Source organism: Siphateles boraxobius, unplaced genomic scaffold (assembly GCF_051911475.1).
Source record: "Siphateles boraxobius isolate OS27281-9 unplaced genomic scaffold, OSU_SipBor_1 12, whole genome shotgun sequence".
NCBI classification, from domain to species: domain Eukaryota; kingdom Metazoa; phylum Chordata; class Actinopteri; order Cypriniformes; family Leuciscidae; genus Siphateles; species Siphateles boraxobius.
The window spans coordinates 11,334,677-11,357,132 of record NW_027508722.1 but is presented as its reverse complement, the minus strand read 5'-3'; the positions used below and the strand labels follow the sequence as shown (position 1 = coordinate 11,357,132).

The following is a 22,456-nucleotide window of genomic DNA, read 5'->3' as shown; positions in this document are numbered from 1 at the left end:
ATTTTCTATTTACTAAGCCTAAGCCAGATATCGAGGCAGCCCCGTGAGGGCCAACACACTAATATTAAATGACTGAAGTTCAGAGCTACTGTATAATCTCTAACGACTCCCTAAAGTTGAGTGGAGAACATCTGCTCTAGTATAAGGTGGCTATCAAGGCGGCCCGAAGAGGGCCAATGCTTCACTTTGCAGTTCTATCTGGAGCTTGACAGAGCATTGGCCTTAGTAGAATAACTTCCGATAGGGAGAAAGCCATCTCACACAAAAATGTGTATAGATGCTCAGATGAACGGTGGCCTCACTAGAGAATTTTCCATACAGCCAACCTGTTCTTGAGTAACCAAGTACTTGAGCGAGCTCTTAACACATTACAGTCCTTCACGTCTATTGCAATCTCAAAAATCCTGGCAGTTGATAATACCTAGAATATCAAAATTGACTGCTGGCGGTAGATCCTTTCCCTATTTCCCTATTAGGAGTTCTGAAGTGTCAACTAGTTTCTCCCCTGTGAAGGCCCCCTTCTCCTTCCCTTTACCTCTGTACAGATAAAACGTTGACAAAATAGTTGCTAATAATTCTGTAATATACATTTTTAAGGCCAAACAAGTAATTTGTTGAGGTCAATTTGCAAAGAAAGACTACACGCCTGAGCACATATATATTCAAACACGCATACCTATAGACTAAACATGTAATATACATGTGCAATCCATTAGCGTTTTCACAGGTTTGCGTTTTTAAAGATTGCTCAGAGATAAAAAAAATAAAATAATAATAATTTTTCAAGGTTTGCACCTTGGAATCTATTTCTCAAGCCACCAGGCACTGTTGTTGTGGGAATGAGCGGGCCGGAGCGCATTAAGGGTTTTCTGTTAGAGCGGTGTCGTGTAAGCAGCCCCTTAATAACTAATGATCTTTGCAACGGAAGTGTATCAATCAAAACTAACTTTAGCTGGACAATAACTTTATTCTAGAGCTGCTGTAAAGCCAAAACAATCTCTGTTACTTAAATTTCCTATTATTACTGTAAAGCTGCTTTGAAACAGTCCATATTGTTAAAAGCACCATATAGATGAAGGTGACTTGACTTGACTTGACTCAAAATGGGGCATCAAAATGTCAAATGGGGCATCGACACATACCCGTGTTCGCACATCCCCTCAACATCAGCATAGTTCACTGATGGCAATGAATGCGCTGAATTCGGGTTCCCTTTCGTAGTCACTACGAGTTACATCGTGTCGACGAATGGGGTTTCGCTTAGAAAGCCTATCAACTTCAAATATTACAAAATGAGGCAATGGCAAAGAAATGCCATGGGTCTGCGGATTTTGTAAAGCGTAACCCCGTCCCACCTCGTTAATTGCATTTAACATGCACATTAGTGGTGTTTTGTATCACATAACACACAATTAAAAACACTCCACTTAAGTATATTCTTTTAAAGCTGATTCTTTTATATTCTTAAAAAAATATATTTGGCACTGTCAGGTTGTAAAATGTTGTGGAGAATGTCCACATGTATTTTAAATAGGTGATTTATTGTGAATGAATGAAAAAATAAACATTCAAAGGCCCAAATGTGCTTGGGCTACTGTACAGACATAATAAAGTCATAAATAGATGTGATTAGTGAGAAAGAAACAAACTGTGCCAAATCCTACACATGTAGTAAGAATTGCCTTTACTAACTCAGAGCAAGACAAAGTTCATTAATTGTCTTCAAAATCTGCAACAATCTTCCTCAATCCAGCTCCGCCTAACATTTTCTACTCTGAAACACATACATATGCAAACAATTATTTATTTATTTCAATAAATAGGCTCAATAAACTCAATAAAAAAATAGATCTTTCTGATAATTATTTAATATATCAGGCTTTGCACGGTTGAAATGGTGGTGATTTAGTTTTGACACATTGAGATGCACCGCTTGCATCCTTTGTTAACACAGTGTCATCACATGTTTGAGGGCCCTGCATCAAATATGTTCTCATTTCCCATATTCCAAAATAATGTCTGCTATTCACATCCACTTCACATTCAAACAACAGGCAATGTGCTTGATGTCTTGATTATATTTATGGACATCATCAGTCACTGAAGATTTGTCAGCTGTTTTAAATGACTTCCAGGCGTTCTTCCAGGGTTGTTTTCTCTTTTGTACAGACCAAAAGCCTTCTCTAGCACTTAGAGCCCTACTGGGTTTCATCCACAGGACAATAAAAGTAAAGAGAGAGGGATTAGGGTAATTGATTAATGTCTGTAGCAATTTTTCAAGTAACATTGGGACCATGTTACGGTAACAGTCCGGGGCCCCATATGGAGGAGGATAGCCTGGAGCAATGACAGGGCTTTCCAGGAATATATTGGGGCCTCAGTCAGATCACACATGTCAGCCAGAGATCTAGAGATAGCTATATATACACACACACGCACGCAACAGATGCTATCACACATGCACACACAGAGATCCAAACAATGCATGTGCGATGTATACAAATAAATACAGGTGCCTGCAAATCATCACAGACACACATGCACACATAAGACTATCCTAAATGCGGCAAAATGCAGTGCATGTGGCACAATCTTAGACACGTTGCACGTTGGTCCTTATTTGCAACTTGAGTTCAAATCTGTCTTCCATCATTTCCCGATCACACCTCCTCTCTTTTCTCAATAGCTTCCCATCTGTCCTATCCCGTTAACGAGCAAAAGCCCATAAAAAAATCTGAAAATAATTTTATTTTGTTTTGGATGAAGATATTATTACGTTTTAGGGGACATTTGTGTGGACATTACTTTTTATTACTGCTGTAAGTGAGCTCTTACTGTAAGAGCATATGAGTCACACCATACAGGATGTGACCTGTTTCATAGGAAACCAGTGTCTGGACACATGTTAAAGCAATACACCACACTGAACTCCATTTCAGCATGTTTCAAAATATGTACTTATTATAGCAATTACAATAACTGGGTTATTACTAAGTACTAACCCTGAACCTATCCCTAAACCTAACCCATGTAGTTACCTTATATTACCCAGTACTTTCTTAGGTAACTACACTGCAAGTAAACTGTAAACTCTAATCCTAAACTGTAGATGTAGTTACTTAATATTACTCTGTACTTAGATGTATAATTACACTGTAACAAGGACACCTTAAAATAAAGTGTAACCAAAACAAAAAACAACAACATACATTTCTTTAATTTTTGCTCATGTCAATACAACAAAGTGTGCTATTGATTTTGCTAATTTATTTTAAGGTGACCCAATGACATGTTACATGTACTTAATTTCTATAGTAATAACAGTAAAGTATGCATATTTACTGACCCTAAACCAAACCCTAACCCTAAGTAAGTAATTAATTAATATTTCTAAGTACTTATTTGTGTAGTTACACTGTAGCAACGTCACCTCATGGAAGACGGAAGGAAAGACATTTTTTTAAGAACCTTATGCACATTATTACACATCAGATTCAAATATGCGCCAGGTGTGATGTGTGTGTGTGTGTGTGTGTGTGTGTGTGTGTGTGTGTGTGTGTGTGTGTGTGTGTGTGTGTGTGTGTGTGTGTGTGTGTGTGTGTGTGTGTGTGTGTGTGTGTGTGTGTGTGTGTGTGTGTGTTTGCGCGTGTCTGTTTTTTAGAGCACATATGGCCTGATGTTTTATAAAAATGTGTTGTGCAAATATTATTCAGAATTTCTCCTTTTGTGTTCCATGGAAGAGAGAAAATATTGCAGGTTTGGAACAACATGGAGATGAGTAAATAATGGCATTCTATTTTTGAATAAACTAGTCCTTGCAGTGAGAACAAAGGGTCTCTTACATATTTGCCTGAGGGCTGACACTGAGGTAAGGAGCCAGAGCTGAGCGTAGGGGAACTCGCAGGGCTGCAGAGCTCAGGAAAGGGATTGGGGATGGCAGGTAGAGAGGACGTTCGGTACTGTTGCTCCTCTTCCTGAAGTCTCCTGGAGGAATAAAGCAAAATCTCAGATTTAGGTTTATATTACCAACAAGAAACCTTGTCTCTAAGCCAAAAGTATTACTGTCAGCCTCAAATTGTTGGCGGCTTTGGGCAGCATTAGCATTTTGGGCCATTTTTTTAAGCTGCCATTAGACAGGGAGTCCTTTTGAAGTGGGGACTTCAGAGAAAAGCTGTAACACACACACACACACATTTGTGCCGTAGGTTTGAGAGCATGAGGGAGTGTGTGATATGGAATTCAGAGCTGAAGCCTGAAAGGTAACCTCTGAGTGAACCTTTGCTTGAGTGAACCCTCGTTCACAAGCTCGTTATGCTCAGCTTCCTGCTCTGATCCGCAGCTGAGAGGCAAAAACACGCTCACCAAATGGAAATCATTTATTCTCAGAGGTTTCAGTATAACAGAGCAATGGAATGACAATAGTGCCTCTCTTGATGGAGGCAAAGAAAGTCAAGCTGAAAAAGGTCATAGTGTGTGTGCTTCATTTAACCTATTGTTTTGGAAAATCTGTGAAGTTTTGGTGTAATTTGCTCTGCTTTTCGATATTTCTTATGGCAAAATGTGCTCTGTGGCTTAAGTGTACACTTACTGTAGACTATATTAAGAAATGTTTGAATGTTGCTGTTTTAAATAACAATATCAAAGCAGGTTTTGTCTGCAAACTAAATTCTTCACTAAATAACTTTACTTTTCTGATCAGTTGTGCAACTGGTCCCAAGGTAGTTTTTAGTGGATGTATGAAGTAACTTCCCCTCAACTACAGGTGCACTTTATCATATTAACTAGAAACATTTTCCCCCAATGTTTGACAATAATAAAGGTTCAAGTACATTTTAAGGTACGTTTACACGACAATGATATGCTTAAAACGGAAACATTTTTCCTTTGAGTTTTCTGATAGACGCCACCATTGCAACAACCATCCCCATTCACACAGATCCGTGAAAACAACTAAAAACCCTGTATTCTGCTGCCAGGCCATTAGATTGGCGATGAAACACTTTAGATTGAACACGTAATACGCATGTGCATAACGTCATCGTTTTTAGAGAATCACGTTTTCAAAAACTTGCACTTTGAAACCCGTTTTCAAAACTTTCCAGTTTTCAGGCACCCAAAACACCATTGTCGTGTAAACGAATGGCCAAAACAAATAACAGGTTTTACGTTTTAAGTTGAAATCGGTGTCGTGCAAACAGTCCCTCAAACTCTATATTGATTGTTTAAAAATGTCAGACCTATAAACTTGCTAAATGTCTTTCTTTAAAAAAAAATACCCAAAATGACATTCATACATTTTAAAGTGTGGCTTCAGAGTCTAAATACATTTTGTGGAAACTGTATGTGTGTTTCATATATTTTCAGGGTTTTTACCTGACAGCGAGGATGTGCATAGGCTGGGACCGCCGCAGTCTGTGGTGTGGGGAGGTGGACTGAGCGTGTGTGTGATATGCAGCGGGTCGTTGCGGCTGACCATTGTGCAGCAGTGGAATGGATTCAGTCTGAACACTGCAAGAAGTGTACAGACTCTCAAAGGAAGAGTTCATGTCATTCATCAGAGCTTCTAGATCCACGTCATCCTCTGGTAGGGAGAGAAAGGGGAAGAAAATCAGACATCAAAAAAACACATCTATTAGTTAATTAGTTACCTTTTATCAGACAAGTATAAAATGTTTATTAAACGGTTGTTATATCAAGTAAAATGAAGATATAGCCCTATATGTGATCTAATGCACTGTATATATCTGTCAACTGGAGTTGCTGAGCAGGAGAACAGGTATTTCAAGTCACATCCATCACTAAATTGGGTTTGTTATCATGGCTGGAACATTGTATTAAGCAAAAAGCGTCTTGGACTGGAACTATCATACAGTACACAAGTTATGAACTTTCAGAAATGTGTTTCATAATCACACCACTAGAGGGCGATCTACAATTTAATAAACTCTCACAATGTAGTTCAGGGATGTGCAGACCTATATGTAACAATCCTGCTCTTAAGCATTAAAGGGATAGTTGATTTACTCACCCTCAAGTTGTTTCAAACCTGTAAAAATTGATTTCTGATACTGAACAAAAAAGAAGATATTTTGAAGAATGTCCATAACCAAACAGTTGATGGACCCCACTGACTTCCATAGTATGGAAAAATAAAAACATGGAAGTCAATGGTGACTCTCAACTGTTTGGCTACCGAAATTCTTCAAAATACCTTCTTTTGTGTTCAACAGAAGAAAGAAATGCGTACAAGTTTGGAACAACTTGAGGGTTAGTAAATGATGACAGAATTTTCATTTCCGGGTGAACTATCCCTTTAATTTTATTATACATACATATATATATATATATATATATATATATATATATATATATATATATATATATATATATATTAGCCTATAGAACCATTTTAATACATTACGGTTTAAGGTTCTGAAGTGTGGAACAGATATACAAAATACAAAGAAAAACACATATATATTGTATTTAGTGTGCACCTAGCCACATGTTCAATATATCTCTTAACACAAAGTTAGATTATGTTCACAATAGAACATCTATGTATAATGAACTGAATCTTTGTAGTAATGCAGGGACCATTCTGTACCTTTTTAAAAATATATTTATATATTTCTATGCTTTACCTATAAGGTGAGGCATGACGAACAACAGCAAACTTTTAAAAATATTTAGTAGTTATTTCAGCAGTACTTTAAGTTTTTTTTCCCCATGGGGACCTGGGTACAAATGTTGTGGACAAATTGTTTTGGTCAAAATTTCCTTTTATAGGAATGCATTTAACCTTATTAACCTTAATATTAAAACCTTATCTAGAAGGAATTGATTACAATTGGCAAAAGGCTGGGTTACCTGTGCCCTCTGCAAGACCTTTTTCTGAAAACCCATCAGATAATCAGCTGATCCCTATGTATTAATAGAGACATGCAGGTAAGCCCCTTCACTACTTAGAGATCCTGGATATCTATAAGATACATTCACACACCGAGGCTTTAGCCCAGGGAGAGGTTTCAAAGTGAAGTCACGCCATGGGGTAAGAGACAAAGTTCTTATAAGCCTGTGTAAAAAATAATAATAAAATAAAATAGAAGGGCTTGGTGACATTAACTGATAACAAAAAACAAAACAAAAAGGCATTTAAGCAATGTATATATTTTTTTATTTATTTATTTTTTACTTTAGGGGTAAGTGTTTTGGATGTGCTCACTCTGAACCCAAACTGTGTTGAAACCAGACAAACAGGTCTATGCTGTGAAAGAGCTGTGAATATTTTAATTGAACATGGCTTATCAGCATGACAAAACAGCACTCTGAACCACATATTTGGCAAACATCAATCATGATGCAATTCATCAAGCACAAGTTCCAGTATATTCTTGTCACTCACTTCCATGAAATTAGAATGAATGGTAACTAAAGGTTTAAAGCCTCAAAAATGGAAGCAGTATAAAGGTATCATAAAAAAATCATGGAAGTAGTTATAAATGTGGGCTATATTCAGAGTCTTCTGAAGCCATACGATAGCTATGAGTAATGAACAGTCTGAAATTAATTCATTCATAATACAGCTTAAGAGTTGTAACCAGATTATTGAGTCCCAAAACTTATACCAGTGATTGATTCATTCAAACAGGTTTTGTGAAGTGCACCAATTTATTTGTTGACAAATCAGACATCATTAAAATAGTCTGTTTCTCAAAAAGCTATTGTATACATTGAAATGACTTGATATAAAAGACATTTAAACTTCAATAGGATTTTTTTAAATTCTCCTTTTGCATTGCACTGAAAAAAATTAATTCATACAGATTTGGAATTACATGAATATATGTAAATAATGTTAATTTTCGTGTGAACTGTTTCTTCAACAGTACAGTGCAATATCCATGAACTTGGCCCTCTGTAATGGAAACAGAAGGATATTTTTATCCAGCAGAGGGTGCTAAAACAAACAAGTGGATAAAAATCTAAACAAATTACACACTGGACAAATTCTAATCTGTAGTTGGCATCCTTTTATGACCAAAATAAAAAATTATTTTTTTTTGGACTTTGCAAATACACTGTCCGTTCTCAACCAGCCTCACAGAGGCATAGCTACAAATTTAGGCACCAATGTGACTGTAGGTGTACGTTTCAGAAAATAACTGTTTGAGATAGGGTTATGCAAGCACTCCAGAAGTAAACATAGGGTTAAACAGACATGAATAATAATAATGTGCACTGATAAATCATTTAAAAAAACACTACAATATTACAATAAAATAATAATGATGATGATGATGATAAATAATTGCCAATTTTGAATTCATAGTAAGTCTAATTGATGAACAATAAATCATTCAGACCACTTTTGTGAACTGGATCAAGCAATTAGTTGAAACCCAGCAGGCATTTCAACGTTAATTAATGGGTGAATCAAAGTCCTGGATAAAGGTTGAATCACTGTTGAATTTTGTTTCGATTTTACAAATAGAATAAATTTTAATAACATCTTCATACAGATCTTGTTAAAAAGAGATTTACTAACAGCTTGCGCCTACACAAACTCCCTTTTGGCTTTAAAAAACGATACTGTCAGGATTTGCTAAAGACACGCAGTGAAAAAGTTAGCGCTGAAAAGGAGTGGACAGGGTTATTTTTGTGGCTGACCTTATATGCATTTGTAGGAGTTTCCTTTTCAGACGCAACTTTTATGGGAGGGGAGTATTTAAATGAATCATGCAAGCTGATTTAGCTACTAAGGTTTGCACTCGTCAATTTACTGGTATCTGAGCCATTATTTACCACTCCAAAAAAAGCATGTCTTAAACCAGACGCTAGATTGCGTTGGTCAATATGGAAATGATCCGGCTGCATCTGTGTTCTTTGAATTGCCAGTAGATCATGTGCAGAACATTCCACTCCCATTTTCGCTTTTTTGGAATTGCGCTCACACGCAAATTTGCACAGTTTAGTAAATCTGGCCCTATATGTATTTTGTTAATGTTTTCACAAACATTTAACCTTAACCCTCTGGGGGGTCTTAGGGTTTTTGGGGCCATGGTGAGGTTTTGACATGCCCTAACATTTGTTTATTTTTATTTTTATTTTTTCTGAGTTGTTTATAAACCTATTAATGGATAAAGTCAGATTACACTGTATTCAGCACAAACTCTGCTACAATACTATGTGTGCAACATGTATGTACATGTTTGTAATTTTGAGAAAATAACATGTATGTGTGATTGTTGAAAAACCTAACAATTTAAGTCACTGAAATAAGGCAATAAAACACATACTAAACATTTTGTTCACAATACTTTTGAGTACTGGATATTATAGAATTTTTGTAATTTACAAAATAATTTGTAATTACAAAACGTTGTGAAAATCATCATAATTCACATAAAAAAATATGATTAAAATTTTTTAAGACACTTTTAGCTTAGAAAGGAAATATGCGAGGAGGTGCGAATGATGTGTGTTTCACACCTGAGGAGATAAAGACTCTCACCTAATGTGCCTTTCAATGAGGAATGTGACTGAGAGGGAACTATACAAAAATGCTGAATTCTGAAGAAAGATGTTTCAATGCTGAAACAACAACTGACATTTCAACCACATTTCAATGTTGAAGGTCAGTCACATGCTCAAAGAAATGATTTGTCCATGAATTAGCGATTTCTACATCTCTCATATACTCTCAAGAATGGGCTACAGAATTAGTTATATGGACCACGTTTGTGATACTTTTAAGTACTGACAGTCGCAACATATTCATTAAATTGAAAAGAATGAGCAGGATATTCTTTGAAAAGTAACTGTTTGGTCCATAATGAGATGTATAAGATTCAGGTCTTTTAGGGATGATACAAAAGTAGACATAAGAAAGTTCTACTATTAATTAAAGCTGCAAGCAGCGATGAAAAGGCCCTCGCACCACGACCCGGTGGCTTGAGGAAAACAGAGCACGGTGGGCAAAATGCATTTAATTAGGTATATATAGGAGGACTAAGTCAAAGTCATTTGTATTTGCCACACTTCCTGTTGCCAGCTGGTGGCGCTATGACTAACAAAATTTTGGCATGTAGATGTGTTCAGGCTAGCAGACTTATCCTGGAGACAGCAAATACATGAACCCATCATTCAACCTTTCCACGGGATATGAGGCACTGAATTCTAAAAGCTTTTTGTTTTTACAGAAAATATTAAAATTTAAATCTGGTATGTTTCAGGTAGAGGCCTGTGAGGAGGGCCTGAGACTCATCTCAGACGTCTCTAATACATGAATGATTCAGGAGAACAGCTCCTCCAGCCCCGCCGGCTGCAGTCAGTACTCAGCATTCAGCAAGTGCAGAACGTAATGCAAACTGACTCAGCAGCCATGGGAACACTGCATCAAATGTACTGTCTCATTAGAGTGTGGGAAATCAAATCTGATTAAACTATTGCTAAACTTATTTGTGAAAGTACAGGCTGCAGTGCCAGAATCTGATTATAGCCATTGGAGCTGTTTAAATTTCAGGCTGAGGTGAATTGAGTTTTGCCAAAGCTTTTGCCATTTCACATCAGAATGGTGGTAGCGCCTGAGCTGGTGCTTGGCCGGTTGGGATTAGAGTCAAGAACCAATCAATTCCAAACAATTGAGAGTCAAATGTGGATTTGTTTCAGTCCAAGTCAATGGTTAGTACTGTTTTTTTTTTCAGCAAGGACACATTAAATTCATGAACAGTGACAGTACAATCATAATGCAGACTAATACAAGATTTCTATTTCAAACTAATTCTGTTCTTTCAAATCCTGATAAAATCCTGGTATGTGGCATCATGGTTTCCACAACCATGGTTTCCACACACAAAATAAAGCCAAGCAGCACAAATGTTTTCAACTTTGATAATATTAAGAAATGTTTCTTGAGAACCAAATCAACATATATTAGAATGATTTCTGAATGATCAGGTGACACTGAAGACTGTGATCTCTGATCTCACTCACAGAATGTAAAGATAATGTCAGCCATCTTTCCGTAGAAGCTAAGCTAACAGGCTCTAGCTGTGTAGAAAGTTTGTATAGTAACGTTAGGCTAATCACGATGGCGTAAGGTAGTTTTGAAGCTGAAATGGCAGAAGGGGATTTTGAAGATCTGTTGCGAGAATCTGATGTTGCGAGAATCTACCTGTACAAGCCGCAATACAGCGATGAACAGTTGCGGGAGATGGAGGAACAAGAGGCGGCCGAAGCAGCTGCTGCAGCAGGGGAGCAAGACCTGACTCGAGCCCAGCCCCAGACTCGAGCTGGGGCGGACTGGTGGTGTCAGTGCTCTCGCTGTGCGGCTATGGAAACAGATAGAGAGTCCTATTGCTGGCGCGAATTTCAGCGATGCCATTTTCTTCTGGACGAGATAAATTGGAAACGCCAGCCAAAGCCCGCAGGGACAAACGGAGGGCTTAGTGTAAAGTGAGTATTTGGTTTGTTTTTCTTTTTTTTACTAAGACGTAATGAACAGAGTTTGGACACCCGGCATTATCACAATGTTATTCCCGCGTAACGTTAGTCCGCTCAGCTATTGTTGTTATATATTTACATCTATGCTACCATGCTGTATGTGCAAATAGTTCGCATTGCTAACGTTGTTCTTACTGTTTTGTAGACAATATCGCCTAACAGCCTACCGTCACTTTATGGAATGGGTCCTGCAAGGCGAGAGACTTTGTAAAGGCTATCGTCTCGTTTTGCCCACATGTGTTGTCCAGGATATCAGACGGAGATATCCAGCTGACAGGCAATACTGTGGATATAAGGAAACAGCTGAAGCTCTGGAAGAGCTTTGAGTGTAAAAGTGTTAATATTAATAATTTTTTTAATTAAAAGTTATAACTCACATTGGTTGTGGTTCTTTCTATAAATCTTTACTGTTACTAGAGTATGTATTAGCCTAGAGAGAATGTGTGCAGCAATTTTTCGGATACTGCCGCCTGTAACCGGTAGGCGTGGTTTGGGAGAGGCCTGGCCTCGTAAGGGCAGCAAAGCAAGTGCATTCTGGGAGTTGTTGTCTTTCAGCCACATGAGTAAAAAAAACAATTTCTGCCTTTTCTCAGTCTAGAATGCTTCAATTTCAAAAATAATTTCACATTTCTACTATATAAAGGACCACTATTAAATACACATTCATCTTCCCACAGGTGAAGTACTTGTAAACAATTGCCAATAATCATTGGCAGACGACAGCCAATGACGTCACGTGTGGAGTGCCATATGAGGTGTCTGAGTTACACATCTCAGCTTTTTTGTCTTCAGGAGCCGCTTGTTTGTATGTGCGTGTAAGACAAGAGTCTGTTGGAGCGCGTTCAACTCTCAAGGAAGCTGGATGCGCTCATTACTTTACATTTGTGGTAAGAAGCTCTGTTCTTGCTTGATTTTCTCCCAAGGGATAAGAATCTAGCGTTTGCTCAGAGCGCATTCAGCTCTCGAGGGAGTTGGAGGCACTCATGGCAATGTATTCAGAGAAGGAGGCTCTGTTATTGCTTGGTTCTCTCTGGAGTGATGAGAGTCTAGAGTCTGGTTCAGCATGACAACTTCGATCATGGGGACGCAGGTGGGCAGTGTAGAGGCAGATGTTATGAAATAAGTCTATCTCTTCTGCTTACCACCTTGTGGCTCATGACAAGGCATTTGCGGAGGCAGGCCTGTGGGGCCTTGCATACTATGAAATCTGCTCAATCTCCGATCAGCAGTGCTGCCATAGGGTGGTATCCCCTCACTGTGAAGAGTGTTGGTGTTGGGACACAGGTGTTGTGGGGACTCCATGCCCACCTATTGAATGGTCTGAAGCTGTCCAAAAAAAACAAAAAAAAGTTGTACAAGCCACAGATCTAGCCATTCGTGCCACAAAGCACACAGCGAGTGCATCTGCCATTCTATAGTTGCAATAGAGACATCTGTGACAAGGAGAAAGAGAAAATCTTTCTCTTCAATGCTTTGATCTCACACTCTGACTACTTCAGTCAGCCGGTGAGGCATTCGTACAGATGTTTACAGAGCTGGGGTCTCAGTCAGCAGCTTTCATGAGATGTATCCCTCTCTGGGGGTTCCATGAGGGTTGAAGGGGTGGTATTTAGCAGAGATAGAAAACATTTTTCTCTCTCACTCTAAGCTTATGCTGACGTTGGGGTCTGCCTACATAGACCTGCATGCGTTCTCGTATAGAGAAGTTAAAGGGGTGGATGGAGTTGTAAAATTCAGCTCTATTGCCCTCTCCAACCTCAAAGGCTTGGAAAGTAGATTGGAGACAGATTATGTTTGCTTCCTTCTTTAGAGGGACCATGCTTAAGCCTTACATCCTTAGGGTTGCTGCAGTGTAAACGGAATTACTGTATGGTGGGCAGTCTGCAAACTTCCCTCTATTTCTTTGCCACCCTCCCCAACTATTGTTGAGTTTTGAAGTGGGGATATACGCTCCCCTTGAATGTGTGCTTCTATAGGCAAGTCAGGGTATGCGCTGCTCTCCCCCAGTTACATTGGGATCTTTAAGTAGGGAATAAAATAATAAAAGTGGCTTTCTTGTGATTATAGAGCCTGGTTTAAGAGAGTTTTTGGGCAAACTCCAATATGTCTTTCTCTTGTTTGCCTCACTTCCTGAATAATGGTAGGGACGTACGATCCGTCAGACAAAACAGTTAATGACGTGCAACTCAGGCACTCTTATATACTCATGGGCGCTCCATGTGTGACCTCATGGACTGCCGTCTGACAATGATTATTGCCATTTGTTGACTCTTGCCTCAGACACTGGTCATGCTGATGGCATCTCCCATATCATCAACAACTAAAGACACAGCGTCTCTTTCCCCTTTTCAGGGAACTTGGTTGCATACGCAACCTGAGACATTTTTCTGGTATGTATTATCTTTATGTGCTACTTTATTTGATCAGGTGTGTCGAATTTGGCTGTTCTGAGTGAGATCCCTTTTCTGAGGCATTGATAAATAAACTCTCACCTCAGAAAAACGTTATACCGTGTTTGTAGCACACAATCTTCAATTACATGCACATATGCGAAGGCGTGCGCTATATATAACTTCACAATATATAAAGAGCAAACGAAGTTACGAGCATGCAAAGTCGTAGTTACATTGTCAATTAGTAAGTCATGAAATTACGAAAAAGTACCAATAAACTACGTAACAGCTAAGTTGTGTGTTGGCTGGGAAGGATTTACAGGCAGGTATAATGTTCATTCTATTCATCAGGAGCAGTTGCGTTATGCTTAATTTACAGTTCAGTTCATATACAGTATATATAGGAATAAGGTCAGATTCCTAAAAAAATTGGGTTGCAGCTTAATAACTATGAGAAAATGGTCCTATGGCAAAACCAGTTGAGAACCACTGTCTTAAGCCCTATTCGTACGGGATTAGTTTTACATGGAGAGGTAGGGTAAAGTAATTATTACCAGAGCTTCTCATTGATTTTTGTCTCGTCCAAATGTGCCATCTCAGTGATCATTAAAGGAGAACTCCGGGAAATTTGTAAGTTAATCTTGATCATTATACCTTTGTGAGTAATGTCTATAGAAAAAAACAAAAAACAAACCGGATTGGTCCTTGCAACACGGAGCTGTTCCCGCAAATGCCCATAGCTCCCACTCAGCTAAAACGGCAGTTATGGGGGCATATACATAAAGAGTGTCTTTGTGCCTCATAACAGACACAAAATGCAATTAAAATGTCTGTCCAGCATGAACAGGGTCCTTACATGTGAACAAGATGCGTTTAGCAACTTAGCCATTGTTTAAATTCACCTAAATGGTGTTTTAGACGGCTAGCTGTAGTCTCACGGTGAAGTCCCGTGGGAACTCGGTGTAGACGGAAAAAAGTGAACAGTGTGCACGTGGGAGGAGCGTAATGTCTGAAGAGTGATGATCGGAGTTGCTCACAAGGGAAATAGAAATGGTTCGTGTTTGTGCCGTTCCGAATTGTGGCAACAGAGTGCGAAAATACAAGAACTTAAAATTTTCATTGTCTTCCTTTCCATGACCTCGAGATTCTACAGAACGGCTAGTTGTACTTCAACTTGATGTGCAAACTCCCATACAAGTACGCGCTAAAGATTACCACATGTGCAGCGAACACTTTGACAAGGATGACTGCACAGACACAACACAGCGGGGCCGGTTGAAGAAAAAATTATCCTTCCATTTGGTCACACACGACTTGAGGAGAGATGTGCAGTAATATGTTTTTGTAGTCTTATTTGCAAAACTTTAATTATTTCACTAGCTTCTATGTCTTCAATTATATTTGTAGATATAATATACTCCCACCTGCACACTGCTTTTTACCTTGCACACTGCTATTTGCCATTTTCCGGCTACAAATGAGTTCCCACGGGACATCAGCGCGAGACTGCAGCTAGCCGTCTAAAACACCATTTAGGTGAATTTAAACAATGGCTAAGTTGCTAAACGCATCTTGTACACATGTAAGGGCCCTGTTTATGTTGGACAGACATTTTAATTGCATTTTGTGTCTGTTAAGAGGCACAAAGACACTCTTTATGTATATGCCCCCATAACTGCCGTTTTAGCTGAGTGGGAGCTATGGGCATTTGGGGGAACAGCTCTGTGTTGCAAGGACCAATCCGGTTCATTTTTTTTGCTATAGACATTACTCACAAAGGTATAACGATCAAGATTAACTTAAAAATTGCCCGGAGTTCTCCTTTAAGGACGTTGTCAGTGATGGTTACGGTGACTTTTATCTTCTGTAAAAAGGTCTGGAAAAATTACCTCAGGTAATGCTAACGTCTGTATGTGAATGTCTGTGATTGCTGATATTGTATTATTATAATGCTTTTCTTTGTGTTTTTGACCTACCTGAGCTACCGTTTGCACACCAATTTTAAGCATCCTTTCCTTTCATTTCAATATGGATGGTATCCGATGAAAAAACTAGAGCCAAGTTTGAAACTGGAAAATGGAAGATGGAAGTTTTCAACGATTAGTAAAGCGTGATACCCAAACACACTCTGATACGGCACTGATTTTCATATGGGTCCACTTTAGCAGTGGTGTGCATGAGCTAATTTACCACTGTGTGTCTGGTTCTATTAGTGGGACAGTAGCAAAATACATCTCAGCTAATCCACATTTGAGGCTGCTGATTCCTTGCCCAAGACAAGTGGTTAAATTGTTTCACTTATGCCAAAGACTGTTAAAGACAAAGTTTTAAAAGCACCAAGTTTTATAGCACTATGTTTATGAGTTCATTAGGCCATCCAGCTGGTGACAATTAGCATGCAAATTGTGAGTGAACAAAGAGACGGGAGTACTAAAAGGGGAAAGGAGGAGTCGCTTTGGCAGGGACGTCCTGTAAAAGACCTGTGGGAGAGATATGTGCCTCAAAAACACACACACAGATGTATACATGTGAAAGGAGGCAGTGGAGCAAGTCTTTTCACAGATATAGACAGCACTCTAATAAAGCTTTCCCAAGTTTTCTAAACAATACAGTGCCTTCATATAAGCACCACACAGGAGGGGTGGAAAGAAGGGAAGGAAGGAGATATAAAGGATGGGGGATTCATATAGAGAAGGAGTGGGAGAAGAATAGAAAATAGGACCCTGAGTTTTATTTTAGTTAGCGATACAAGTTAGTTAATGTAGGCTAGATGCAGAGTTGATCCTGACTCTTCAATATAATATACAAAACAGTGAATGGTGATGGGTCTGTCAAGATTCAAAGATTACAAAAACACACCAAAACAAAAGGTAGTTTATAGTTGCTATAGTTTTACATTAGCTTGTATGAGGATAATGGTGGAATTGAAGTTCATTTTCACACAATATATTATTCTCTGCCCTGTGATGACATGAGGTCATGGGATAAAAGTGGTCACATTATGTAGGCAAGGCACAAAATTGTGTAGGCAAGGAGTGTTGATTGTCAATAGTGTAGCGAGGCATGAAGCACTGCTTACTCAGAGGTCACTTCCAAATCCAGCAGCTTTATATTGGTAAACACATCAAATCCAAGAGTTAACAGTTCAATAAACTTGAAGCTAATGTAAAATCCACACAGATATTTTTTTGTCCCTCACACAAAATTCTCAATCAAGTGGATTCCTATTGAGATGACTGCATTTCACCTGCGGAATTTCACCATATAAATGGAAATGTGATATATGATTATATAATATTAGATAAGATATATAATTGTAACCAAAACTGTTAGGTTACCAACATTCTTCAAAATATCTTATATTTCATTCCACAGAAGAAAGTTATACAGGTTTGAGACGACACCTTAAACGGCTTTCTTGCAATAAGGAGTTTTTTTGTGTGCATGAAAAAGTAGTCAGAGAGATTATGATAGCTAAAAATGCCCCTGGCAGTCAAGCAGTAGAGTATAACAAGAGAGGGAAAATCTGGAAAAAACAATAATGGAGATCAAGGCCTGTTCTTGGGAAACATCAATCTAATCAGTGAGTTTCATATACTTCACATTCCATAATCTTATAAGCCCCATCCGCCCACCACACTAAAACCATTCTTTCTTCTAAAGAATGCAATGCACTGGATATTGCTGCTTAAGGGTCCATCAGAACTATGCAGTGTAGGAGAGGAACTGACCTCAACAAAGGGAAACCTTGAATAACTCTGCAGTGGTCCGATCCAGCCTTCCATTTTCGAACGCAGAACTAGTAAATATCTCAACTAGCAATTAATTAACATGATAGTTCATCAAAATTATATCATCACTTACTCAAAACTGTATGACTTTCTTTCTTCTGCAGAAGGCAAAAGAAGATACATTGAAGAATACTGGTAACCAAAGATTTCTGGTGGAGACATTTATCAAAATATATTATTTTATTTTCTGCAGAAGAAATAAAATCATACAGTTTTAGAATTACATGAAAGGGAGTAAATGTTGAGAGAATTTTAATTTTAAACAAATAATAAAATGCAAATAACCATATAATCATGCATAGATAGCACAGGAAAAAAACTTAACATTTAAAAACCTTTCATATTTTGTTACGGACGTGGCTGTATATGCAACAAAAGTATTCGGATGAGATGTTAAACCAAGGTCCTGACTCTCTGTGGTCATTAAAAATCCCTTGACACTTCTTGTTAAGAGTAGGGGTGTATAATGGTGTACTGGCCACATTCTCTCCATTGGATGTTATCAATATTGGTCTCCTAATAATCCCCATCCTTTGATTTGGCTTTATCACACTCTCTCCTCTCCACCTATAGCTGGTGTGTAATAAGTGCACTGGCCCCATTGTACTATGGCTGTCGTCACATCATCCAGGTGGATGCTGCACACCGTTGGTGGTTGAGGAGAGACCCCTGATATGACTATAATGTACACTGGGTGTGCAGTAGTACATAGTAAAGTGCTATATAAATGCCTCATTCATCCATCCATCCATTCATTCATTCATGGAGCTAAGAGCAGAGTCCAAGGTTTCTCCAGCAGGTTGTGGGCCGAACCCTCTGCACCTGCTCCGTTCCTTGAACACCAGAACCACATGACAAGCCATAGCCCATGCAGTAAAAACAATGAACTCTCAAGTCATGGAAGTGCTGGTTCAGTCCAGGGGATGCACTGAAAGAAATGCCGACTACCCTCGGTGGGTGGCTCCGAGGTACATCTGTGGCCATATACACCAATGCTAAAGTCATCAGTCCGGCAGTAGTGCAGCTTTCGTATATTCCACTCCCTCTGTTGTGTCCACCCTGTCTTTCATGTCTCCCATGTCAAACATGTCTTACGTTCTCCCGATGCCCCTTTTTTATTGTCTCAGCTTTTTCTACTCTCTACTTGATTTTTGTCAGTGTGTTTTGTGCCTTTCACGTTGACACATGCATCTCTCTTAGTCTTGTCAAGTTTATTGGTCTTGTCTGGTGGTTTAGTTTTTGTTTTGCTTACATCTCTGTCCTCTGCCCAGTAAGTGCTTTGGTTCTCAGTCCCGCCAGAACACAACAGACTGCCCATCCTGGTGCAGACTCTTGTACTCATCATTGGTTGTGGTCCGTGGATTATCCCTTGATGCTGATTACATTGTTGGACTTTTTGCTCGCCACTAACCTTAGTACCCAGTCTATGCTGTTGTCCACCTAGTAATGCCCTTCTTGCCTGTCTGACTCTTCTCTCATCTCCTGTATGGATCTGATCGCTGTAAGGACTGTTTCTCTGGCCTGATCCATGTCAGTCTGACCTTCTCTAATTTGCCCCTCTTTAAGTTGGCTCAGAGTCAGGTGGCCTGCCCCAGTCTTTTGTTGGAAGTTCTTATAAAATCTAAGTTTAGTATCTATCTGCTTTTGAGTCTTTTCTTCCAGAAAACCTGATAAATATACAAATATACACACATAGATATTGGTCTTGTATCTAATTATATATAAACAACTTGAAGCAAAGTTGATTTGAAAGTCAATGTGGCGTTTTATCAATATTGGGTTTAAGGTTTAAGCAGGTTTTATATAATTAAAGTAGATTTTATATATAAAACCTATATTAATATAGATTTAAGTCAATATTGTTTAGTGGTTTTTACAAATATTTCATTTAGCTTTTAAAGCAAGACAGGACAGTCACTTCTGGTGTAGTCACAATTAGTCAGATTTTTGATCACTGGCATGAAGCATGAACTCTTCTGTATATCGCAGCTTATTTGGGCAAGAGCTGCCCATGCCATGATAGGGTTGTCTGTTCAATATATATAATGATCAATCACAGTAATCTCTATGGTCAGAATTTCTGTCTGACTAAAGGTAAGTACCAATCATATTCATATGGATATATTATTTCATTCCATATGACAGCAGAAAGTAAATGGTAAATGGTAAATGGACTGCATTTATATAGCGCTTTAACAGACCCATGGCCACCAAAGCGCTGTACATATTGCCTCACATTCACCCATTCATTCACTTATTCATACATATAAATAAGAAAGTACATATAAATATTCAAATGGTAGGACACAAGGCAATGCTAACTCCTTTTTGCAGTGAAATACATCTTTGCCCCAGTGAATTATTACTGATAAACATAATCCGACAAGAGATTATACCGACCTGAAAATTATTACCATAATCAAAATATTCCACAACCCCCCCCCCCCACCCAAAAAAAAAAAAACATTACAATAAAATCCATACATACAAATCATGCATTCTTACTAAAAATGCAAGTTGTATAAATCTTTCAGTTCTACAAAATATGATGATGTATTTCATTTATAATGTAACTTCAGCACAATTCAGTCTTGAATGCTCCTTTCCTGAGAGAGGAACAAAGGCAGACTCCACACGATTCCAGAAAGCAATACATTTACGTAGACTCATCAAATGTAAACCATTTGTGCTGAAAACCTACAATGTCAAATTCTACCAACTGCCTCAGTTTCAATAAGTTTCATAAGCCAGTTAACTAACAAATAATAGAGTGTGGTATTTAACTCTATTAAAAGACTATAAGTATGTGAGAGTTATCTGTAAACGTCATGCAGGATTTCAATCCAGCAACACCAATTTCTGGTCTCAATCTGAGATTTGACAAACAAATGCTTCTCATCTATTCTTAGCTGCATTCCAGCATCCCAAAATAAGACCTTTGTTGTCACAGTTTGTTGTTTTCAATGGAGTATGAAAATGGCAGGGTCAAAGAACAGGCATGGGAACATGCTTCGCTATTTTCTTCCAGTTTTTTCATTTATTCATCCATTTAGACGTGATAAAGGTGGTCAGTTAATAGTCTGAATAAATGTTTACAGAGCCATGTTTAAAAAATCCATAAACCAACAGAAAATACATAAACTATGTTCGACAAAGATCACTGGACAAATTAAATCTTAAGGGGTATTAAATTATTACAACCAAGAGTTTATTGTAGTCACGGCTTCGATGATTCACGGCGTACTCTGAGAAGTGCTAAATGTGAATTTCTGCTTCAATTACTTCAATGACAGAATCAGACTTTCAGGAAAAAAAACCTTTAGGCTCTACCTCCCATGCTGAGGCGATATTGTGCTTAAATCTCATGCTCCAAATATCATGCCTCTGTATTTTTGTATGGCACAATTAGGTTGGCGGCATAATGAGTGGCACCCTGTGTCTTTACAAATCAAGCCTTTGAACTGCAGGAGTGTTTACAGCGGAAGAGGCCTGAATATAGATCCCAGTTTGAACTTAATGAGCAAGTCTCCAACCATAAAAGGCATCTACAACAGACAGCCCCAACTCAAGTCCGAGTGTGTGAGACAGACGGCCCCCGCCCATAATCAAGTATGCACACACATACAAACTTGTTATTAAACCATGAGCAATTCCGCAAATCTATTAAAAACTCTTTACTTCTGTTTTGGATATAAAGAACAAAGAAGAAAAAAAACACCATAACCACAATTTGCACATGCAAATTGTTAATTTACTGACCTTGATGGCTGGGTGAATTCTGATTGGTTGACTGCTGAAAACTTGGTCCAATCAGATCTGCCTGTCTGTGTTTGGCAGCTCGTTCTACATTATCCTGCAGAGACAGAAGCCAATAAAGTGGTCATACTAAAAGCATTTTTTTGACATCAAACCACTCCCGCACATACAGACACACAAATGCACACACTTTGGAACTATTTTTTTATTGTCCATAAAGGAATATATCAGTTTAGTTTTGTAAATTTGACAGAACATTCCTGGAGAAAACTCAATCCCTCCAGAAAGTTGTCTAAGAATCTCATTGTAGTGAAATACTTTTTGTTAATCAGTATTTTGGTCCTTTTCTTCCAGTAAAATATCATAATCAATATGCTAAATATCAATGTTTAGCATAATGCTTTTTTTAGGTTTATGTTTTAAAAAAATATTATCTAACACAATTTTAAATAAGACTACTAGAAAACAAGACAAAAAATACTGATTAAATACAGTATTCTTTCAGCAAAGGGAAAGTCCATGATGCAATTGCCCAATATGTGATGAAAGAGACGAGAGGAGGCCCTCCCCTTGTCCTCAGATGCCCCCCTGCTGTAATTGGGGAGGGTCACAAGCATGTTTACAGGCTATGAGAAAAACAGCATCGTTCAGACGCGGCCCTGTCATGTGATCAGCTGAAACTGTGCCATTGTATTCACGGAACAAGATCTAAAGCAACTGGCAGCTGGGAGCCACGCTCTTCGTGTGTAAACTACAGGTGGCAGTGGATTCAAAAACTCATTCCTTTCCATAACAGAGCCTCTCTGCTGTCTCACCAGAGGGGAACACTTTGAACTCTTGGATGGCGTACAAAAACAAAAAGCTCGGTCTGAGCGCAGTAGGATCAAGGATTGTGGGATATCTCTTTCAGCGCTGATTGGAGATTTCACAGCACGAGCTGGGAACAGAATGTCCTGTGGCACTCTCGTATTTAGAGATGGTTCTCAGCGAGACCACAACACCCAGAATCTG

At 38.5% G+C, this 22,456-nt stretch overlaps 1 protein-coding gene across 3 annotated transcripts in view; it reads right to left on the bottom strand.

Annotated features, from left to right (window-relative positions):
* Nucleotides 1-22,456, bottom strand: part of grb10b (growth factor receptor-bound protein 10b) — a 116,936-nt gene that overhangs the window by 48,211 nt on the left and 46,269 nt on the right. For 2 of the 3 annotated variants that reach the window (XM_077207981.1, XM_077207990.1), the window contains exons 3-5: nucleotides 21,449-21,542; nucleotides 5,374-5,581; nucleotides 3,843-3,984 (exon numbers count right to left, since the gene is read on the bottom strand). In XM_077207981.1, the coding sequence (XP_077064096.1) occupies nucleotides 3,843-3,984; nucleotides 5,374-5,581; nucleotides 21,449-21,542 (444 nt within the window). The remainder of the gene's footprint in view (nucleotides 1-3,842; nucleotides 3,985-5,373; nucleotides 5,582-21,448; nucleotides 21,543-22,456) is intronic. The other variant, XM_077207999.1, reaches the window with a different exon arrangement.